This window comes from Siphateles boraxobius, unplaced genomic scaffold, assembly GCF_051911475.1.
Source record: "Siphateles boraxobius isolate OS27281-9 unplaced genomic scaffold, OSU_SipBor_1 22, whole genome shotgun sequence".
NCBI classification, from domain to species: Eukaryota; Metazoa; Chordata; class Actinopteri; order Cypriniformes; family Leuciscidae; genus Siphateles; species Siphateles boraxobius.
In genome coordinates this window covers 29140863-29161981 of record NW_027508833.1, presented here as the reverse complement: position 1 = coordinate 29161981, position 21119 = coordinate 29140863, and the positions used below count along the sequence as shown (strand labels likewise).

The 21119-nt window shown below is 37.1% G+C and overlaps 2 protein-coding genes and 1 long non-coding RNA gene across 11 annotated transcripts in view; 1 reads left to right on the top strand and 2 right to left on the bottom strand.

Moving 5' to 3' along the window:
• xpo1b (exportin 1 (CRM1 homolog, yeast) b) overlaps window positions 1-6726 on the bottom strand; it is a 24300-nt gene extending 17574 nt beyond the window's left edge. Inside the window, exons 1-4 of one of the 7 annotated variants that reach the window (XM_077239501.1) lie at window positions 6083-6288; window positions 5879-5983; window positions 4056-4187; window positions 2116-2217 (exon numbers count right to left, since the gene is read on the bottom strand). In XM_077239501.1, coding sequence (XP_077095616.1) covers window positions 2116-2217; window positions 4056-4181 — 228 coding nt within the window. In that variant the 5' untranslated portion in view covers window positions 4182-4187; window positions 5879-5983; window positions 6083-6288. Of the gene's footprint in view, window positions 1-1038; window positions 1120-1296; window positions 1372-2115; window positions 2218-4055; window positions 4188-5878 lie in introns of those variants that run through there. The other 6 variants (XM_077239502.1, XM_077239498.1, XM_077239499.1 and 3 more) reach the window with 6 other exon arrangements.
• Window positions 4841-15156, top strand: LOC143747053 (uncharacterized). Its single transcript, XR_013206653.1, has 3 exons — window positions 4841-5415; window positions 14475-14727; window positions 14863-15156. It is a non-coding gene; the product is annotated as an uncharacterized LOC143747053 (long non-coding RNA).
• sanbr (SANT and BTB domain regulator of CSR) lies at window positions 10480-21119 on the bottom strand. 3 transcript variants are annotated; one of them, XR_013206652.1, is made up of 21 exons: window positions 20583-20860; window positions 20068-20219; window positions 18728-18917; window positions 18462-18540; window positions 16950-17197; window positions 16678-16736; window positions 16131-16291; window positions 15402-15488; window positions 15137-15247; window positions 14853-14976; window positions 14570-14722; window positions 14343-14476; window positions 14101-14200; window positions 13264-13296; window positions 13063-13162; window positions 12842-12930; window positions 12683-12711; window positions 12477-12550; window positions 11996-12079; window positions 11741-11832; window positions 10480-11172 (listed from the first exon to the last, which is right to left on the bottom strand). XR_013206652.1 is itself a non-coding variant. In XM_077239505.1 (21 exons), exons 1-21 carry the CDS (start codon window positions 20632-20634, stop codon window positions 11136-11138), a joined length of 2193 nt encoding a protein of 730 aa, XP_077095620.1. In that variant the 5' UTR covers window positions 20635-21119; the 3' UTR covers window positions 10480-11135. The 3 variants fall into 3 exon arrangements, 2 of the variants coding, with proteins under 2 accessions (XP_077095620.1, XP_077095622.1); XM_077239505.1 differs by having other exon boundaries at window positions 11996-12084; window positions 20583-21119; XM_077239507.1 differs by lacking the exon at window positions 20583-20860 and adding an exon at window positions 20504-20575 and having other exon boundaries at window positions 11996-12084.

The following is a 21119-nucleotide window of genomic DNA, read 5'->3' as shown; positions in this document are numbered from 1 at the left end:
AGAAACAAAATAGGGTAGAGGAGAAATGTGGTCCGTGCTGGCAAATTTTTAAAAAATTTGTTATTGTTATTTTTACATTCTCTATAAAACATTTTTTTATGATATATGATTTGTTGGAATCAGACAAAAAAAGTATTGAGCTACACCTATTGGTTAAGTAAATAAAGTCAGCAAAGTCATTTTTGAAGGTTTTCTGAAGGTTCCAAAACAAATTCACCCAGCAATCATACCTTAAAATCTTGTTTTAAAAATGTAATGTTACAAATCAGATGTTTTTCCCCAACAGTTAACCAAATGTCTTAAATTAAGATTTGCTTAACTGTGTAACATTACGTAAGATCCGTGCATTACAGTAGGTCTTAATATAGGCTGTCTGTGTCTGCCTCATCAATGTTAATCAAACAATTGTGATATCATGGGAAAAAAATTGGATATATATTTTTCCAATTATTTTGAAATACTTTAATTCTCTGAATATTTGTATATCGGGATTGCGCGCTTTCTGAAAAGCGTCTTTGTGCGCATGCTTCAGTAAGATCGTTTCGATTACATCAGCATGAGTTTGAAAATCACATTTCATTGGTTCAGACTCATGCCACTGAGAATTCGCTAGAAAAACTGAATTTTTTCATGATTTATAAAGTTAGCTTCTCAGAAAACGTACAAATCAAGATAATTTTAGATGGTTTATTACTATTGGGGGCATTGGTATCGCTAGACGAGGGCTTAATGAACACATTTTTGTGAAAACCTCAAATTCGACATTTCACTTGTTTTGCCTGTAGCTCGTAATTAGCTTGTGCGCATTCCGACACATTTTGCCAGCACGGGTCACAAATGCTTGGGGAGAAAAGGGGAACCACAGAGACACTGATGATCCCTACAGTGGAAATATCTGTTACCATCCATGAGTGGGGTAAAAACAAAATGGGGTAAACTGCCTGCCTATCTCCCTGCCGTCTCTCAGCTCCATATGAGGCATGTGCAGTGTGAATGGAGGCACAGCAGAATTGAGAGTAAGGGAATGAAAAGGTAGACCTTGTGGAGGCCTGCCGCCAAAGCCTAGCTGTGTCAAGGTGCACAGGAAGACACACCCCTTTTCGTCCTATTACAAGCAATCAACATAATGGAACATTGTGATTAATATCAAATATGAACAACTTCAATTAATTGTCTTTTGTTTGCTTTTTCAAGGCTGTAAATAAATTAAGCAAAAAGCCAAATGTTCAAAAAGCACTTTAAATGCGCTCTGTCTGTATTTTGCTTGATGAATTTAGACAAATTCAAAGAATTTACCTGCTCTGCATTTTTTCCTGTCTGTTCTTCTAGAGCCCTCACTTTTGGACCATTATCATTTTGATATTACAGATACTGTTGATAAATCAACTCAAACATTAGTAATGACCAGAGTGTTAAGAGCAATCTTAAAAGGCAAGCAGACGGCAAACTGGGTCAGCAGTACTTTGAGGAAGTCTATTAACGCACTGAGGAAGACAATTCATCCCAAATACTACACTATTCACAAATTACTAAATGATTTACATTCAGTCTACGCACTACAAAGTGAACAAATGTTATGAACTCAGGGAGTGTGTAGTTTATCAGTGCAGAAATTCTGTTTCAGGCTTCCAGAAATTCTACACTACATGGATCCTCTGCTTTCCTCATCAATATTAAAAAAAAAATCCATGGCTCAGAACTTGGATCACATGGATCACATGGATCAGGTGCTTTATATATCCTGACCTCAAACAGTCAGTCATTAACACACCTCTGGCTGCTGTACAGATGAAGGTACTGAGGTATTTCACTGTCAACAGAGGATCCTCACACACTAACTTTAACTCCGACTTTGCTTGACCAAGACAGGACTGTGAGGAGAGGTGTAGGAAAATGTGATCTCACATGTGTACAGAGGAATCTGTTTCTGACATGACACTAAGCAACCCCAATACACTAAAGAAAATGGGTATTTGCTGATATAAGGCAATCTTTCTGGTTTGAAGGAAAAGAAAACCAAATTGTGTTCATGTATAATATGTGATAAGAGATCAGATCTTCCTCAAAGTATAGAAACCATGACCCTCCACCAGAGTAAGTTGGGACTTGGCTTACTTTGGTGTTCATATTCTGAGAGAACTCTAGAATGGTGTCAACTCGTGTCCACGCGTCTGGGTGCTCCTTCAAATGAGTCAGCACCTCCTGGGCCATTCTTTGCTGAAATAGAGAAACATTTGTCTTACAACTTACATTCTACAACAACATAACTCTGTGGCCAATATTTAATGATGTCAGTGCATACACTAATCTGTACTTATACACACATATATATTTTATTTTTTTGAAAGACAACTTCACAAATGCTGCATTTATTTGATTAAAAAATGCCACAAAACAGCTATATTGTGAAATACAATTTATTTAGGGCTGTCGAATTAATTATGGAAAAAATATTTAACAAAATTAACACCCCCCAAGTTGTGGTCTTAAATTGATATCATATGACATATTTAAGCAATATCACATGGGCAACGACTGCAATATCACACGAGTGCTGTTTTTGTTCCGAATAGCACGAGCGGGAATGTGAACAAGATGGTAATATTGTGGTATATTTTAGACACAAAATTGTCTGTTTTGCTCAAATTGCCAATGAAAATATTAGCCTACCTATGAAGCCACAGCGGAACTGTTGTGCAAAGCAAAATGATTTTAATAGATGACTTTACAAAATGAATTACTTTTGATCAAATGGATCAACATGTCGTGTGGAAACATTGTCAGAAGAAACATAGTTATTGTAAACATCACCACCATGAAATACAAACACCAGTCGAATGAGCAAAGAGAGGGGTCTGTCACTGCATTCACAACTGCAGGTAAGCGCAGCTGTACACCCGAGTGAGCCCAGAAGATAACTTATTTGATGGCAAAATGATCACGAGACATATGCTCCCTTTATCGAGGTAAAAAGAAACAGAACCGAACAGAAAACACAAAGCGCTGTAAAAAACTTCGCTTAGCACACGATTATCTCTGTTCCTCCCTGCAACGTATATCGGCGGAGTGCATTTTTGTTATTTCGGCTTTTTTGTTATCAGACTGGGGTGCCAACTTTCACTCGAGCATGTGGATATTCTTTTTATTTCTCAACATGAACATGGAAACAATATAAACATAATTACCATTTGCTGACTTGAGTGTATATTAGGAGTTGCACTAAATGGCCATCTCTAAAATATATTTAAATACCAATTAAGATGCAGCTCCTGAAAAAAAAACATGGCCACTGTAGCCTAAAAGTTTATTTGTAATAAATTCTATGTAATAAATAAAATATTTCATTCTAAAGCTACTTTTTGTAATGTCTATTTGATGCTTTTCTCATTGAACACAATAATGACTATAAATGATCTTTCGGGGGTAATTTCTCAGCCAAATTTAATGTACGATTAATTAGATTTATTAATCAGCACATCATGTAATTAATTGGATTAAAATTTAAAATCACTTGACAGCCCTAAATTTAATATAGGCCTAACTGTTTTTATTTTAACATGTTGTAAAATGTAATTATTCCTGTGATGGCAGGGTTCAATTTTCAGCATCATTACTGCAGTCTTCAATGCCACATGGTACTTTATTATTATTATAAATGTTGATAACCATTGTGTTGCTTAATATTTTGCGGAAACTGTGATCGTTTTTTTCAGGACTCTTTGATGAATAGAAAGTTCAAAAGAATAATATTTCAGTGCATCTAATGCAGTTTATTTCTTACACATAATATATTTCATATATATATATATATATATATATATATATATATATATATATATATATATATATATATATATATATATATTCACACACTTACATTTGGTACTATATTTCATAAATATATATATATATATATATTCACACACTTACATTTGGTACTATATTTCATAAATATATATATATATATATATATATATTTATATTTATTTATATAAACACACATATACTTACATTTGGTAATATATTTCACCGGTTTGTGAAATGGTCTTCCTTACCTGTGGCCCGACCCCATGGTACAGGCAGTTGACCACATTATCCAGCAGGTTGATATCCAGTTTCTGGTTAAAGTCCAGCAGCTGTCTGGCTGCATGGTCGGCTAACATTGTCATAATTGCTGGCATAGAGCTCTGTGGGGCACAGGGGAGGAAACATCCAGCAGGGGCAAAGTCATGTGAAATGAACATTTGGGTACACAAATCCAAACAGCTGACCGTTACCCCCCTCCCTCGACCCAGGACTATCCAAAAAGCCTTATATGACCCGGTCTGCCAATGCCAACACACCAATGCCTTCTGGAGGGTTCAATCCTCAATAACAATGGGATAGGTGGGTGGCGCGATAAAGGTAACATGCTTGCAATCTGCACATCCTGATATGTCAAAGAACAAGGGCCACTCACTGGGCTCGTGATCACATGAGCCATTATTCCCTGAATGAGACCACGTGCTAGGCAGCCCTTTCGCTGACGTCATTCTGTTTACATATAACACAAGAGGCGCTCTGAATTACAAACTGTTTTGCCTACTCTGACCAAGCTTCCATAAGACCACGAGACTTTAATAATGTGCACACAGTTGAAGGACAACTGAATGAGAATGACCAATGCTCAAGCTAATACAATTTGCACCCCGGAGCCAAACTATTGCGTAACGATGTAAGCATTACGGCCAAGAATAAAAAAAAGGAAATTTCGAGAATTTGCTTGGACGACACGACACAGTCAAGCTTTGTGAGTCTTGCAGGCCTAAATAAAGTGATGGTGCCATAACTAGTGTTCGGTACTGCGCAACCTGTTGATTTACCCGACCTTTCCACGCCTTATTTCATTCAGTAAGCAAGTAACGTTACAACTCCTACAATACGATCCGTCTTCCAACACAGAGCTAACGCTACTTATCAGCTGATTTCATGCATGCACGCGTCTTTAAAACACCACTAAGTTGGACTAATATCCACGCCGAGGAGCACAACAACTTGCACTACTGATGCGAAAGCTGTTTATTATTCTCTACAGTAGCTGTTTAGTCACGTTTATGAGTTAAAAGCAATAAAAAATAACATTGCGTTGAATGCTTTGGCAACAATTACGCATGCATGCTGTCATAAGAATGCGTTTAAATGGACAGAAAGGCAAATGCCTTAGCGCGCAACTGACGTTAAAACGTTCCAGCGAACGCCTCGTCCATATTGACAAACACCGATGTTTCTAACGGTCTACACCCGCCTAGAGATGACTTCTACGGGGGTGACTTTGCAATGATCTCCCTCCCTGACTCCGGAGCAACCCCTCCCACCAATCCCATGCTCTGCACCCTACACCTGAAAGCTCTGCAGGCTTTACTATTGGTAAACCAGGTAAGAAATAGAATTGTATTCGTGCATTTACATGCCGTTAATTATTGAAATGAATGCTAACGTTACATCTTTAGAATGGTCCTGCAATACCTGCATGCATTTTACAATTGAATGTTGCTCGCTAGGTCAAGATACCCTGGGCTATGCTTACGGATATGCTTAGTAGCATAATGTATTTGTGATTGTTTTTTATGTTAAGTTAGATTGCTAAAATAAAGAAAACCCAGATACATTATTCAGACCAGCGTGACAGCAGTGCTGATCACGAGCCATCAAGCAACACACACCCGCAACATCCCTCATAAACCCTCAGCAGCAAAGCCATTTCACTTTCTTTCGACCTTAACCTTCATACGTACAATTTCTACGCATTTCTACACAATCTCACAGCATCATCATTCTCCAAAGACCAACCCAAACACTCTAACAGTTAGCTATAAGTTTTCACCCCATATTTACCTACCTAAAGTCCAAGCCTTTGAGAGAAAGAAGGTGGGCTTGTCTGCCAGAGTTGCTAAAATTATGTTTAATTTATCCAGTATCGTTGGTGCCTTTTTGTACACGCTTTCTGGCAAAAAAAAAGATTTAGAATGAGCCGTTGACTGGCCAGCCACACTATTCCTCTGTGAAGACTACACGAGCTACGTTACTTGCTTGATATACGGACCACTAGGATGTGAATTCCGCACAAACAATCACGGCGAATTCAGTATTTTCTCAGTCCGGTTCATTTCACGAAACAAAGTTAACCTTAATTAAGAAATGTGCTCTGTACTGAAGTATATTTTGCACTAGGGCGGTATTAGAGACTGAGCCTGTGCCTCTTCTTCTCACAAGCAACAAACTCGTAACCGGTTGAAACCGGTTCAGACTGGGAGATTCCATCTCGGTTTAGTTTTCAGCCGATGGCGCCGCGAAAAGTTTGGATTAACGTCACGCCCATGGGGGCGTGTTATTGGCCGCAGCGTTGCTAAGCACGTCCTTGCTCGCAATCTATTGGACAGCGTGCACGTCAATCAATCTCAACTCTTTTGGGCGCCCACGCGACTGCTCCGCCCGTATGGAGAAAAAGAAGGCAAACTGCGTGCAGAGTGGACTTGTAATTTGCGATAATATTTCGGTAGTGTATTATTTGTTGCTGTTTTAGCTCTGTCGCGCGACTCTTCCGAAAAACACTCGCGTTTATGCCCTTCTTGAGATTTAAATGGTTCACTTTTTTATATTTAACAACAGTGTCCGCTTGGTAATTGCATACATGTTCGGACAAATTAATTTCACGGTGGACTGAAGGAGATCGAGGGCATCGAGTCCGTGAGGCGGATGTTGGAGCTTGTACTTGTGCTGATTGTAAGCTGGTAATTTTCCACGAGCCAGAGCCACGAAGGGGAGTGGTTGTTCAGAGTCAGGGTATGATACGCATGGCATGGGTCAGAGCCTGATACAATTGGCTTGTGATGGTCTCCATAAACTTAACTACCGAGAAATTAACTCAAATATGGCAGTGATGTATTATTAACGCATCGAATTAACCGAAAACATAATAATAAACTGTCTGTGTGCTGTTTTAAAGGGACGTCAAATGCTTGCATGTTTCTCCCCCCTTCCTTGCAAGTCACGTGACGCAACGCCACTTAAACGTCAGTTGATGGAAAAATACAGGATTTTGTGTGCAAAACTACTGTAGTGTCTCTAGTGAACAAAGAATGAGAAAAATAATTCATTCTCCTTTAGTCTAGCAATCATTCAACATACATTTTACAAGGTCACGAATGCACTTTATACATGTTGAATATCTGATAAAGTGTTTCTCTTGAGTCCAGCATGTGGCCCATTCTACACACCTTTTAAAATGGTTTACTAAATAAGCAGTTACAGCAGTTTAGGGCCAGTTATTTGGTAAATTATATGCTCATCCTTAACCAACAAACTGATCGCACTTTTAGTGAGGGTGAACCTTGAGTGCAATGGCAGCTGGTCTTCAGTTTTATTCAAGAACTGACACAATGTTGCAGTTTTGTGCATTTAATGGATCCAGTCATCATTTGATAATCAGCTGATGTTGTGTGGATCAGATTCATATTCATATTGTGTATTCTCCACAACTGAAAGTGCCAATACGGAAAGTTTCTAGAATACAAGTCAACCTGCTTTCCAGCAATCACAGGCAACATTCTTTGTTTGAACCCCAATACTTATGTTACAGTTTTTAAAGATCAATAAGAAAAATGTTGAATTGTTTACTGCAGGTTTTATAATAAATGTATTAGTAATTAATGAACGAGTGGGTGTGTCTTCATATTTTTTTATATAATACTTAATACATTGTCACCTGACCCGAATGAGCTGAGTAATACTGGATTTATTGTCATATTAAGCTTTTGTTTTGTTAAAACGTTTTGCTTAGATCATCATTTAAGAGACATATTTGTTCACATTGAGTTGAAACATTTTTAAACATTGTAACTGATTTAAAGTGAGCAAATGTGCTCTTATTTTAGAAATAAGAAATGTCTGATGTTCCTCAGACTATGACTTCACTCTGTATGTGAAAGAAAACTCGCCATGCTTCCTTTCTTTGTTGTCTCAGCTGTTTAGAATTATTTTGAGAAATACAATAAACCATTGAAACTCCTCTGGACGTCTGGTGTGACTAGGTCACCTAGATCATGCATGTATGAAAGGACCGAATGCGTTTTTGTCATAAAGAGGGAAAACCTGTCTCAGTGTTTGATCTAAATACCTTGCATGTTTCCTCTATTAAAGTATTTCATCAATCAGCAACACATGAAAGTTAACAGGGTCAGGGGCACGACTGAAAGAGGTCATCTTGCTAAAGTGAGCAGTAGGAGGTGCACGTGCATTGTGGCACATACATGTGAAATGAAGTGGGCTGCTCTGTTCAGGACTGGGCTGGTTTAAGCCCGTTCCGTCTGGTCCTGCCTGTTCATTTACATACATTTTAATGACATCACCTGCTCCTCCCATGTCACTCAAACAAGTTTGACAGTTGTCTTATTTAGAGTGTTTTATATACTTTCTCATATCCTATGACTCAGTGAATATTTTTAAGTACAGTGGTCACATAAAGACCAGCCTATTTATAAGTGCTTATTATTATTTAAAAATGTTTCACTACAAAATCAGCATGCATACCATCATGCGGCATCACAAATTATTTACATTACTATTATGATTTTGTGTTTTTTTATAATTATATTCTGGCTTAATTAAATTGTGCATGACATAATAAAGCATTATAAGCTATTTGTTCTAGCTCAGGTTATTTGTAGGAGTCTTTTCATAATGGTGGTCACTATAAATAGCTCTGTCCTTCCTGAGAAAAGTGAACTTCAGTACCACAGACAATGAGGGAGTCCTTGTTGCACAGGATGTTTGGCTTCAATAGGAGAATGTCTAGATGCAAACAGCTCCCTCTAGCGACGATAGAACAACCCAAAACAGAAGTAAATCATTATTTTCCCTTGATCTAGAAATTCCATTGAAGCCTAATGGCTAACCAGTGTTGCGATATTTATAGTTTCAGCAGCTAATAGTAGCAATGCGATATGTGACGTAAATTAGCTTTAATGAAATATACAATTGTATATTTTATAGGCTAATGTATTTTAGGTAAAGTGAGATGTAAATAGTGGATTATATTAAATATAGAAATATTTATACCATAACATTAATTAAGATTGTTGCAGAATCGTAGAACTGTCATTCTTTAAAGCAAACAAATCCATGTCTTTCTAAGCAAATGCACAATGCCAACAAAGCATTTGCTACAAGTAACAATAGACAAAAGACCATTGAATGATCAGGATATGACCTTTGACCAAGTATTGAGGGAATGAGGGCAGCTACTGTCCGTCCACCTTTAACATCGCTCTGCTGAATCGCTGCTCTTTCTGCTCCTTATAACTAAAGAAGACAGGCATCTTCTATCTGATTAGCTCAGATTCCTGTCACCTGTAAAATTTTTATTACAGCTTGACTTTTCCATCTTGACATTCTTAATTTAGAATCTGCACGACACATCCAAATGTAATATAAACTTGTAAACAAACATGTTAAAGTAACATTATGAAATAAAATTAATTAAAAAAAAGAATTTTTCACTGGTGGTGTCACCCTGGTGGTATTTACACTTGTAAAAAAAATTGATCAAAAGTCACTTTAAAGACAAAATCTTTTAAATAAATGCTGTTCTTCCTATTAATTAAATAATGCTGAAAAATGTATCATGGTTTCCAAAAAAATATTAAGCAACGTTTTCAGCATTGATGATAATAATAAGAAATGTTTCTTGAACAGCAAATCAGCCTATTAGAATGATTTCTGAAGGATCATGTGACACTGAAAACTGAAGTAATGATGCTGAAAATTCAGTTTTGCCACCACAGAAATAAATTACATTTAGATTTTTTTTTAAATTGTATTATTTCACAGTATTACTGTTTACAGTATTTTTTAAGAAGATAACATACAACCATATACTATTTTTAAAGTGTACAACACATGAATGGAAAAAAATGGGGAGAATCTGAAGAGAATCTAAATTAAAATATTAAATTGTCTTGAGTCAGAGGGTTATTTAAAACTGCTTTCATGGTCTTCTGCTCCAGACCTGTCAGCTTTTCAGAGTAAGAGAGTGACAACTCTTGGAAAGAAAGAGAGAGAGAGATCCGTTGAATTGAATGGTGGGGGTTGTGATGGATCTGGTTCCCACCAGTAAAGAGGGAATTAACACATGATCATTTGTGTTCTTGGCTGGCAAGCGGCCCAGTACTGTAACCCAACCTGCCTGAGCTCAATCAAACACCTCCTGTCACCAAAAAAGGCAGACCAGCTCATCAAATCTCCCCTGCTTCCCTCCACACATGCAGAACGTTCTACTTCACCTTCCTGTTGCGGTTTTTTTAAACAAGACAGTGCATGAAGTAATTGTTTAAAATAGGACTGCGTATTTACAGACATGCATTTCCCAGGGAATTAGATCATTTCATAAAAACGTGTAATTTAAAACAATTCTGCCATAGTAAAAAAAAAAAAAGAAACAGGTTTATTTTAAATGTTTTATTCTATTGATTCTGTATTCTACCCCATGTCACATTGGTCCAAATGGCACAGTTGTGACAGTTCCAGTGCAACATAATCATGGACCTCACAGGTATTAGCCGTCAGCGTCACTCTTTACCCAGTGGCTACTTTGCGAATTATACAGGTTTGAGTCATTGCATTAAGACGGCTTAAAGTGCATGGTCAGTACCACGGAGATGAGCTATGTCTGGTAACCTGAGTCGGCTAAAATGAAGCAACTCACTGCGGCTGGAATGAGTCCTGAGCTAGAAATGAGATAAAATAAAGCCAAATATGGTAAATAAACTGAAATGGTAATGCATACAATTTTTTTAGTGGGTGCAACCAATTCAATAGCAGCCAAAAGCTTGAATTGTTTACAGTGCAACAGAAGGTTTTATTAGGTCCATTGTTTATGCTCTATAGCTACAATTATGACATCAAAGACCACACCGGCAATCCATTCTTCTCCTGGGATTGTAACGGAAAAGACTATTCCTGCTGTGTCAGGACAGAGTTCGGAAGGAGGGTGGGGTGAGGTATGGAGCAAAGGATGGATGAAGAGATTTCTTCTGCCTCGTCAAACAGCAGCAAACTCTTTTAATCTTCCTTTTTAAAAACTCATCTCCATATTTCCTCTAAGTCGGTCTTGACGGCCCCGAGCGTGTCTTAGCTCTAAAAAAAGACCAAAGTGCTGATTAAAAATAGAACTGAGAGAAAAAGGAGAAAGTGAGTAAGAAAAAAGGTAAAATTAAAGCCACACACAAGTAAATCAAATAAAAAAGTAAAGCAATATGATATAAACAGTGGACTTTGGGTCTTTCATAAAAGTATTTTAAAGGGATAGTTCTGTCATCATTTACCCACCCACATATCGTTCCAAACCTGTATGACTTACTTTCTTCAGTGAAACACAAAATAAGTTATTTTGAAAAATGAGTTTTTGTCTGTACAATGAAAGTCAATAGGGTTCAAAACATCATTGGACCCCATTGACTTTCACTGTATGGACCAAAATATCTTCTCTCACAGAAGAACGTCATGAGAGTTCTTCATTTTTGACTGAACTATCCCTATAAATGTGCCTGACAAGAGCACACAAGCCAGTTTAGTTAATGCACCACAACAAACATGTTCCTAATCCCTCCAAATCTCACGGTTAATATCAGGAATTATAATTTGATACTCTTTCACTTGTGGCTCGCCTGCACAGTGTCTTCAGTGCTTGAGGTGACTGAGGTACCTTAGAGTTTTCTCTGAGCTGCTGTGTCTTCCGCTGGACTGTGAGGAGGCCTTAAACTGGGCCTCCAGTCTCGGGTAGAGCCCCCCTGCAGGCTGCAAGCACACAAACACACATGGGTGCAAAATACTAGAGTACAACACTCAAAAAGATGGTAATGCCATAGCAACAAATGAGAACACACACGTGAAAGCGTACAATCACAGTCTTAAAGCTGCTTTAGCTGGTTTATCTAAAGGGAGTAAAGATGTTTTGTACCTCTTTTGTGTCTTTAAGCTTTGTCTGCTCCTGGTCACCGAAGCGCATTTTAGTGAGATTTGCTGTAATCTCCTCCATTCTCCTCTGATCTAGAAAGAGTTTGGACGTATAGACATCCATCAAGATCACACAAATCTACACATAAGCTCCTTGATAGCTTCAGTGTCAGAAGCACAGCTAAAATTGTCCATAACATATTTAATACCATTGATTAATTACCATAGTAAATCATTTAATAATGGTAAGCTTACAGTTTTAATCCTATTTAGAATACAAAAGTGTTTATAAAACAAAAACATTATTCTTCTGAAGTGCTGGCAGACGTACTTGCTGATGGCTGGATTTAACTTTATCTGATGAGATTTTCTATAGGGTTTTCAAGAGGTTTTAAATCACAACTCTTCGCTTATAAGGCTGGCTCTACCACTGTGCAGTTTTGAGGATCTTTGTTATTGTCAGAGCATCTGAAAAAGATTCCTACCCTCCTCCCTCTGTGCGTCCTGATTGTACCTCATGGAGCGATTGCTATCCCACTTATTCTTCTGGATGCTGACACTAAGAGTGGAATAATGTATTATTCAGAGGCCTAAAAATTCCTTCTCAATCATATGGCATGAGTAAGCATATCAATACAGCGTTCAAATGGATCACTCCTCCAGAAAACAGCAAGTCTTTGGAATCACTCACGTGAACGGGGTTGAGTCTCGAGATGGTGCCTTTAAAAGGAACAGGATAGAATCAATGAAAAGAGAAAAGTGGCATACAACAACAACCAATGTAAAAGTCACCTTATTGCTTAGAAAAATCCAGCACCAATAAATTTGCAAATTAATGTGCTGCATTTACCTTTTCTCCAGATTTTTCCTTACGCTGAAAATTCGGGGACGACACTTGTCTTTTCAAAGGTTTGCCAGATTTTCTTGCCTTCTTTGCAGCTGTGTACAAAAAGACATCTTTAAGGTCAGAATCCTGAAAATTGTATGTGACTGCCACCTTCTGACTGTAATGAGGTACTGCCTAAAGATTATCTGATGATTTTCCTACTGATGGGTAACATTTTAGCTCACCTTGTTTTTTTGAAGTCTCTTCTTCATCCCCGACCTCATCCTCTGTGACCTCTGACCCTGTAGTGTACTCCTCATCTTCAGACAGCAGAGACTGCTGCCGCTGCAAAAGGACGAATTAACATGTGAGATATGTCACTTTTGTTGTAGGCGTGTACTGTAGGAATGGTGTTGTGTTAAATATTTGAGGAATTGGCTTCTTACCAGCTGAAGACTCCAGTTTTTTAAGAGTGAAAACTGCAACAGATGAGAAGGAAAAGGTGCTGTCATAATTTGAGATTTGTGTGACAATAAACTGATGCATGCATCACAATAAATTAAAGCCAGATTCCTCCACCAAGGACATAAATAAAAAAACAATTCTCACTTTTTATCTCACAATTATTTAACTTATTTTATATCTCATGTTTATGGTTTTATATACAATTATGCCATTATCTCACAAATGTGAATGTATTTCTCGTAACTGTGCATTTACAATGTGTATTTGTCATTATGCAACTTTATTACTTGCAATTTCATATCTTACATTGTGTCTTTATTTTTATTCATTTAAACTTTGTCTCACAATTGCAAATGTAGTTCTTGTAACTTTATATCTTACACATTATATGTGTGTGTCATAATGCAACTTTACTCCTTCCAATTGCAACTATCTCAGAATGTGGCTTTATTTCATATTTTAAACTATATCTCACAATTATTTTATTTTTTACTCTGGTGTAAAAATTGGTTTCCATAATATAAAGAGGAAATATGATGAAAAGAAAATAAATTCTGCAGTGATGTAAAAATATCAAGCATGTAATAATGACTATGATTTCCTTTTTTTCCCCTTTGATATATACACAATATTGCGTTTCCTTTTTTGTATTTTTGTCTGTCTGTACGTGTGCAGTGCGGTTTTGTCTTTTGTGTTAATTTGTGATTGTATGTTGCTGATGGTTGCATAAATAAAAAGAAAAAAGAAAGAAAAAAAGACCAAAAATAAATAAATAGAAAGAATAAAAACAAAGATGATCAAAAATGTGATAGACTCACAGCTGTTGTTTCCTTGGGTCTGTGAGCTGTAAGCATCCCTGGCTCCAGCGTTACATCATATCCTGGCACATGTTCACTGGCTTTGGAAGGGTCCTCAGAGCTACGGCAAAACAAAATGGATTAGAGCTTAAAACATCAGTCAAAAGACCTGAACACAACACTATACAAAGGATCAAACAAATCAAATATGGTATACAGATCGTCTAATCGTTTTTTTCTGAAGGAAGTTACTATGGTCTGACCTATCGGGCACACACACAGCCTCTCTGTGGAGCAGCAGGTCATTGAGTATTCTGGTCTGGGTTGAGTTTACATTGTGATCGCCACAGTCACCACCATCTACCGCACTTACAATGTGGTCTCTTATTTTACAGCCCTGCACCAAAACAAACACAGGCATTCGCAAAGTGAGACGGGTTCAAAGGTCATCTGAGTTTAAGAGAATGTATTCTAACGCAAAAACACAAACCTTGGCCATGGAGGAGGGATCGAATCGCAGGACTTTGTGGTTGCAGCAGGGGTAAAGACCAGTGCCGTGACATCTATGATCTGCCCCAATGCCAGGATACACAACCGCCTCTGGGTGGTATTTACATTGGCCCAAGTCCGTACACAGGAATGCCTGCCGTAAGCCAAACAACTTATTCAATTAGTTACCAACCAATCAATATCTATGTTTATCTACATATACACACTGTATTAAAATCTTAAACTATGATTTGTGACTCGTGAAGTACATATTTTTTTTTTACCTGTTTGCAGCGTGAGCAGGCAAGGAAATTGATGGTGCCCCAGATCCTCCAGTAAACCAGTACCCAGGACTTCAACTCTTCATAAAGCCCATTCAAATACTCATGTACCTCCCAGGCCTTATGTCTACACAGACACAGCACAATTACCAACATGTCATTGCATATGGGTGTGTATAAGACTGGAATATCAGCATTTGGAATCTAAGACTTCAATGAAATTTTATTAGAGTGTTTTAAATACACTTGGTGTGTATGTGATTGAAATACAGAGTGTCTCATTTAACCTGGTGTGAGTGAATATAATGTTTCCCCGGGCATCTATGTTCATTTTGTTTGGAACACAAGGAATTTTTCTCTCAGTTTCTTTGGTTAAAAGCTTAAGGCAAAGTCCACATCTGGGAAAAGAATTACAACATGAAATTATTATACTGAAATCCACTTAATTGCACCAGAAGAATAATTTATAATACTTCTAGTACATGTCTATACAATAATACATCATGCTATTATCATCATTACAGCTTGCACAGCATTGCAAAAGTTTCTCACCTGTACAGAGTAGATGCATTACCAGGGGAATCGTGATTATGATAGCCATGATCAAATAATCTCTCAATCTTTTTCTGAAACAGTTTACTGGTGAGAAAGTACAAATCATCACAAATAAAGTATGATCAAGTATAATAAAGTATGATCAAAATATTTTATATGAACATTATATTGTATTAACAACATTACATTATTTGTAGACTACAGTTTTGGGGTCAGTATTGTTTTAACTAATATTTTTATTAAGCAAGGACAAATTAAATTGGTTAAAGGCAACAGTAAAGATATTTGTAATGTTTCAAGTGTTTTTTTAATCTTAAAAATGACAACAGATAATAAGAAATGTATCTTGAGCAGTTTATTAGCATGTTAGAATGATTTCTGAAAGATCATGATTTATTTGATCATATAAATGCAGCCTTGGCAAACATAAGAGACTTCTTTCAAAAACCAACCCTGAACCTTTGAACAGTGAACATATAGAATTGTACAGAATTATATAGGATTAAAATCAATTTGTGCAAATTATATAATAATATTATGTATATATTTACATTTATATTGAAATCTTAAAATGGTATTAATATTTTATTATTATATGTTAAATATAGAATATAGACAAAAGCGACAACTGAAATATAGTGTTTACATGTAAAATATTTACATGTTAAAGCTAATAAATATCCAGCTCTTTTGAATGACTTTTGTCCTGTGTATGTTTGTTCTCACCTTTTGAATTTGTCTTTTTTGTCCTTGAGGTCATCTGCCTCATTGTGGCTGAAGAGATCAGCGACGCGTCCGGCCAGGTTGTTGTTGATGCAGTTCATATTGCACGGTGTTGCTATGATGGCACTCATATGTTTGTGACAATACTGGATACACTCCTCAACCTTCAGATCCACAAAACACACGATAATCAAACACCTGAAGCCCATTTATCAAATGGATGAATAAATAAATGAAATCAACCAAACATGCTTTCTGCACACTGCTCAGACAAGGTTTAAATAAAAGCAATCATTTAACTAGGGATAATTCGCTACAAGCACATACAATAATCAAGATTCACCAAGTCTTTCCTGAAAATAATGAAAATATTGTGTCTCATTAGCGCTTGTTTGGGCAGTGCACAGAGTTGTCCAGAAGAACAACACAAATGATGAAACAGCCATCATGCATCATGCTATTTAAAGTGTCCACTACAACCTAAAGGTCTCCCAGCTCAGAGCACACTTACTACATTACCCAAAACATTGTCACCCATCACAACACTTACTAAAGTTTCCATCTTCAAGAACTCGGAGGAGATCAGGATTGAGATGACATTGCTGTGCTCTGCAACCAAACACCACATAACATAACCGACAACATCACAAACAGCGAAACATCAAACTCACAGCCAATGCATAACTGTTTACAACCACGTCAAACACCATTCAGCCAGGTCATAGAACACACATTACACAACACCTCAGATGGTATCTTTGATTATAGAAATAAAATAAAACACAGACAGAACTTTTGAAACAGTTCCAAAAAGACAATTACCCAGCTTGGGTTTGTCCATGTGTTTTCCGTGCGAAAGTTCAGTGTTGTGACTCTTGATGTAGTTCATGAGCCAGTCAAAGATCTGAACATCACAGTGGACAGAAATGTCCACCTCGTCCCAGCGCTGTGGGTCCACAGAAAGATACTCTTCAAAGTATCGCATCTCTTTCACCAGAAGGTTTCTTGGACACACAAAGTCCTGCTTCAGGTTCTTTGCCTCATCGCAAACGTGGATTACCATATTGGGGCTGTGTGAAAGGAAAAGAAAAACGCATTTAGAGAACATATAGAAGGACATTATTAGTAGATGATTCATTGGTGGCCTGCTTGGCAGGGGTGGACTGGGGCAAAAAAACGGCACTGGACTTTCTGGCACAAAGCGTCCCATCACATCCGGTACGCAACACACCTCACCATAAACCCATCAGCTCATTATGCACAGAGCAATTTTTAACACCACTTACTAACAAAAAATATAAATGCTATTTATTTAATTTTTTTATTGAAATGATTCTCATTAACATTAACAAATGCCTGGCATACTTCTTTACGTTATAATTAGTCTTTCCTGGTGCACATGGCAAACAGTAAATCATTTTTATTTTACACATCTCTTTTCCATACAGGGAGAGTTTAATATCACTAAAGTTCAATACCTACCATAAAATCAGTCGATTTAACACAATGCTCTGGTATGGTCTAGGAGACCAGTACAGAATGTGGACTGTTTTTTTGGTGCCTTTCTTGTGGTTATAGTACTGTATTTGTCCTTTCAGGAGCTTGACATTTTGTGTCATTTTATGCAATAAAGCTCCAATTGTGGAAAACAAGTGTAAAAATTCTTATATTTATGAAAAATATAGCATATTAGAATGATTTCTGAAGGTTCATGTGACACTGAAGACTGGAGCAATGATGCTGAAAATTCAGCTTTGATCACAGCAATAGTAAATTAAATTTTACAATATATTCATTGAATACAACTATTCGAGATTGTATTAATTTTAAACAATATTTGTGTTTTTAATGTATTTTTCAATGAATAAATTGAGCCGCCTTCTTTCAAAAACATAAAAAAAGTCTTAATTATTTCAAACTTTTTATGATGAGTTAAATCATAAATGTTTCTATCAAATCTAATCAAATCATCATATTAGAATGATTTCTGAAGGATCATGTGACACTGAAGACTGGAGTAATGATGCTGAAAATTCAGCTTTGATCACAGGAATAATTTACACTTTACTATATATTCACAGAGAAAACAGCTGTTTTACATTGAAATAATATTTCACAATATTACTGGGTTTGTTTTGTATTTTTAATCAAATAAATGTAGCCTTGGTGAGCAGAAGAGACTTCTTTTAAAAACATTCAAAATCTTACCAACCCCAAACTTTTGAACGGCAGTGTATATATATATTTACGTAGCGACGAGCCAGCCCACATTGTCCGGTCGCCCGGGGCCCAGTGCTCCAGATGGCCAGTCTGATTGGTATGAATGTGACTCACCTTTTATTCCCTTCTGTGGTAGTATCTGCAATCTCACTCTCTGCAGAGGCTCCTCGACCAGTAGGGATCACAGCGAGGCCTGAATACATAAACAACCCCCTTTTAATGAGTTTTTGTAACCCTGCATCTATGAAATCATCCCATACAAGTGAGATAGGAAACCAACATTTTTTAATCCCAAAATTCAATATATTAAGGAGTAGTTTAGAGTCCTGCACTAAATAAAATACTGGGCATTTTTGTCCAGACCCCACTCACTGACTCACCTGACACTGAGAGAGTGGCCTGATTGGACTGTGGTTCCCCCGTATCTCCGGTATTGTCCAATAAATTGGATTTGATGTAAGTGGAAAAGGGTTCTGATGGAGAGCTCACTGCTCCGGTCAGTGGGTTACACTGCTCATCAACATGAGGGAAACTGCCTGTGGTCTTCAGCTCTTCAAACCTCCGTGCACACTACAAAAATATAAAAAGATAAGCTGAACATCTCAAAACATTTGATAATGAAACTTCTGGATCTTTGTATGGAAGGTGTAAGTATTAACCTCTCTAATGTATGTACTGTGTTTGACAGCATTCTGTGATGGGAAATATTATTATTATTACCGGTATTATAATATTTAATATTTTATTATAGGGTCATTCCATGTCAAATCCACCACCACAAACTTCTGGGGAAAAAAATTTTGTTAACTTTTTTTCTGAAGAAACAAACATAAACAGTGATAAAAGCCAAAATATTAAATAGTAATCCATTATTTTGTAGAGGGGGTCAAAATGAAAAATTTCACATGAGATTTGGAGCCAAATTACAGGGGGGTAAAAATTACTTTAAAAAGATGGTAGTATCATCATTTTATTTTTACACAGAGATTGGTAGGTCTGCTAGTTAAATCTGTTGACTTTAGCAATCTTTGTTTCATTATATGCCAACGATGATAGTTCAAAAATGGGAAATAGCACTTCTTGTGTTTTTTTGTGTACTCATGGAGCTGCATAAAGATCGCAGTATCTCTGGGATTGGACCATTGAGGGACTTTAAAATTAAGATACCAAAATAAATGTTTGTTAAAATCAAATCTAAAAGGATATTAAGATATCTTTAACACTTCTTGAGTTACAGACATCCAAACTATGGAAGAAGTGCACAAGATGTGCTTTTCCCCATTTTTGAACTGTCACCGTTTCTAAATAATGCAACAAAGATTGCTAAAGTAAACAGATTTAACCAACATACCAACCTATCTCTGTGTAAAAATAAAATAATGATGCTGCCATCTTTCTAAAGTCAATTTTACCTTTATACACTTTTTTTACACTAATTCTAGTGAAAAAAATGTTAGTTGGGACACAAAGAATGCCACAACTACCTACATTTCTTGTAAATATCTGTATATATCAATTTCACACAACAACAATGGAAATGGTTTATTGTTTTATTTAGAAAATCAGTTTTAAAAACCAATTATTCATAGGAATATATTTTATGTAAGAATATTGTCTATAGTATATAGTTAATATAATAATATACTTTTATAATATAATCTTATAATTTAAGTTTTTATAGTTTATTGCACAGAAAATAGTTATTTTCTAGAGGCGTTACCTCTTTAGGTGTGAACCCTGGCACCAACTTGGCAACATTCTCCCAGTTGATTGGCTGAGGCGATGCCCATAACGAGCTCAGCACTATGTCCAGCACCAGGAGGTTGTTGTCATATGGAAAGTTATTATTAACAGAGCAAAGACGATTCATTTCTGCGGAGAAGGAAGAAAACTATCATCTATAGTCTATAATTTTAACATTAACATCGGCAATTAAGCCATCTACTTGCTCTCTATTGTCCCTTTGTATTGATCTCCACTCCAGAGAAACAAGGGACAATTAGATGGAATGACAGCTGTCGTATTTGATATTTGGTAATGTGAGATTATGAGCACAGATACAACAAACACTAAGGGTACAAAGGAAATATAACTTATGCAGATAAGTACGTTAAGTGTGTGGAGCTATAAAGATGCTTAGACAGCATAATAAATACCAGATCGTGACACTCCCCACGTTTCATGTCGCATCGCTCCGTGAAATGCTAAGCTAGCCTAACACACAATCACATTTACCCTGCTCCAGGTTTATGCGCTGTTTCCTCTGGTAGCAATGCTCTTCTTTCATTCCAGCTGAGCGGTGCTGATAACAGGCTGGATTTCAGAAACATCAACAGAGATGCTGTGGCTTACTTTGATTTTATCCGGGTAAACCAGTAGAGTCCACATCCACACAGCATATACAAATAATAATAAAAACAAATTGTCAGCGTGAATTTCGCAGATTTATTGGGCATGACTACCCACGTTCGTATCTCTCTCCTCTTGTTAAAATGCCAGAGATGATGCGGCGTGCACGCGCAGCGCTCTGAGCGCGTGTGCCATGATGATGCTCTCGTCTCGCTGCAGTGTCCCCGATTTAGCGCCTCCTCTCTGTGCTGTCTGCCCGTCTGTCTACTACGATTTGACGGGATGCCAAAGCTCACTGACCCGTCCCTGATAAAGAGAACTGATAAAAACGATTGAAGGCAGCTCGTGGCAGAGGATTAACTCCCCTTAACATCCCCTGCTCTGCTGCTGTGTTGTGCCCTGTTTCCGGTGCCGCAGTGCAGC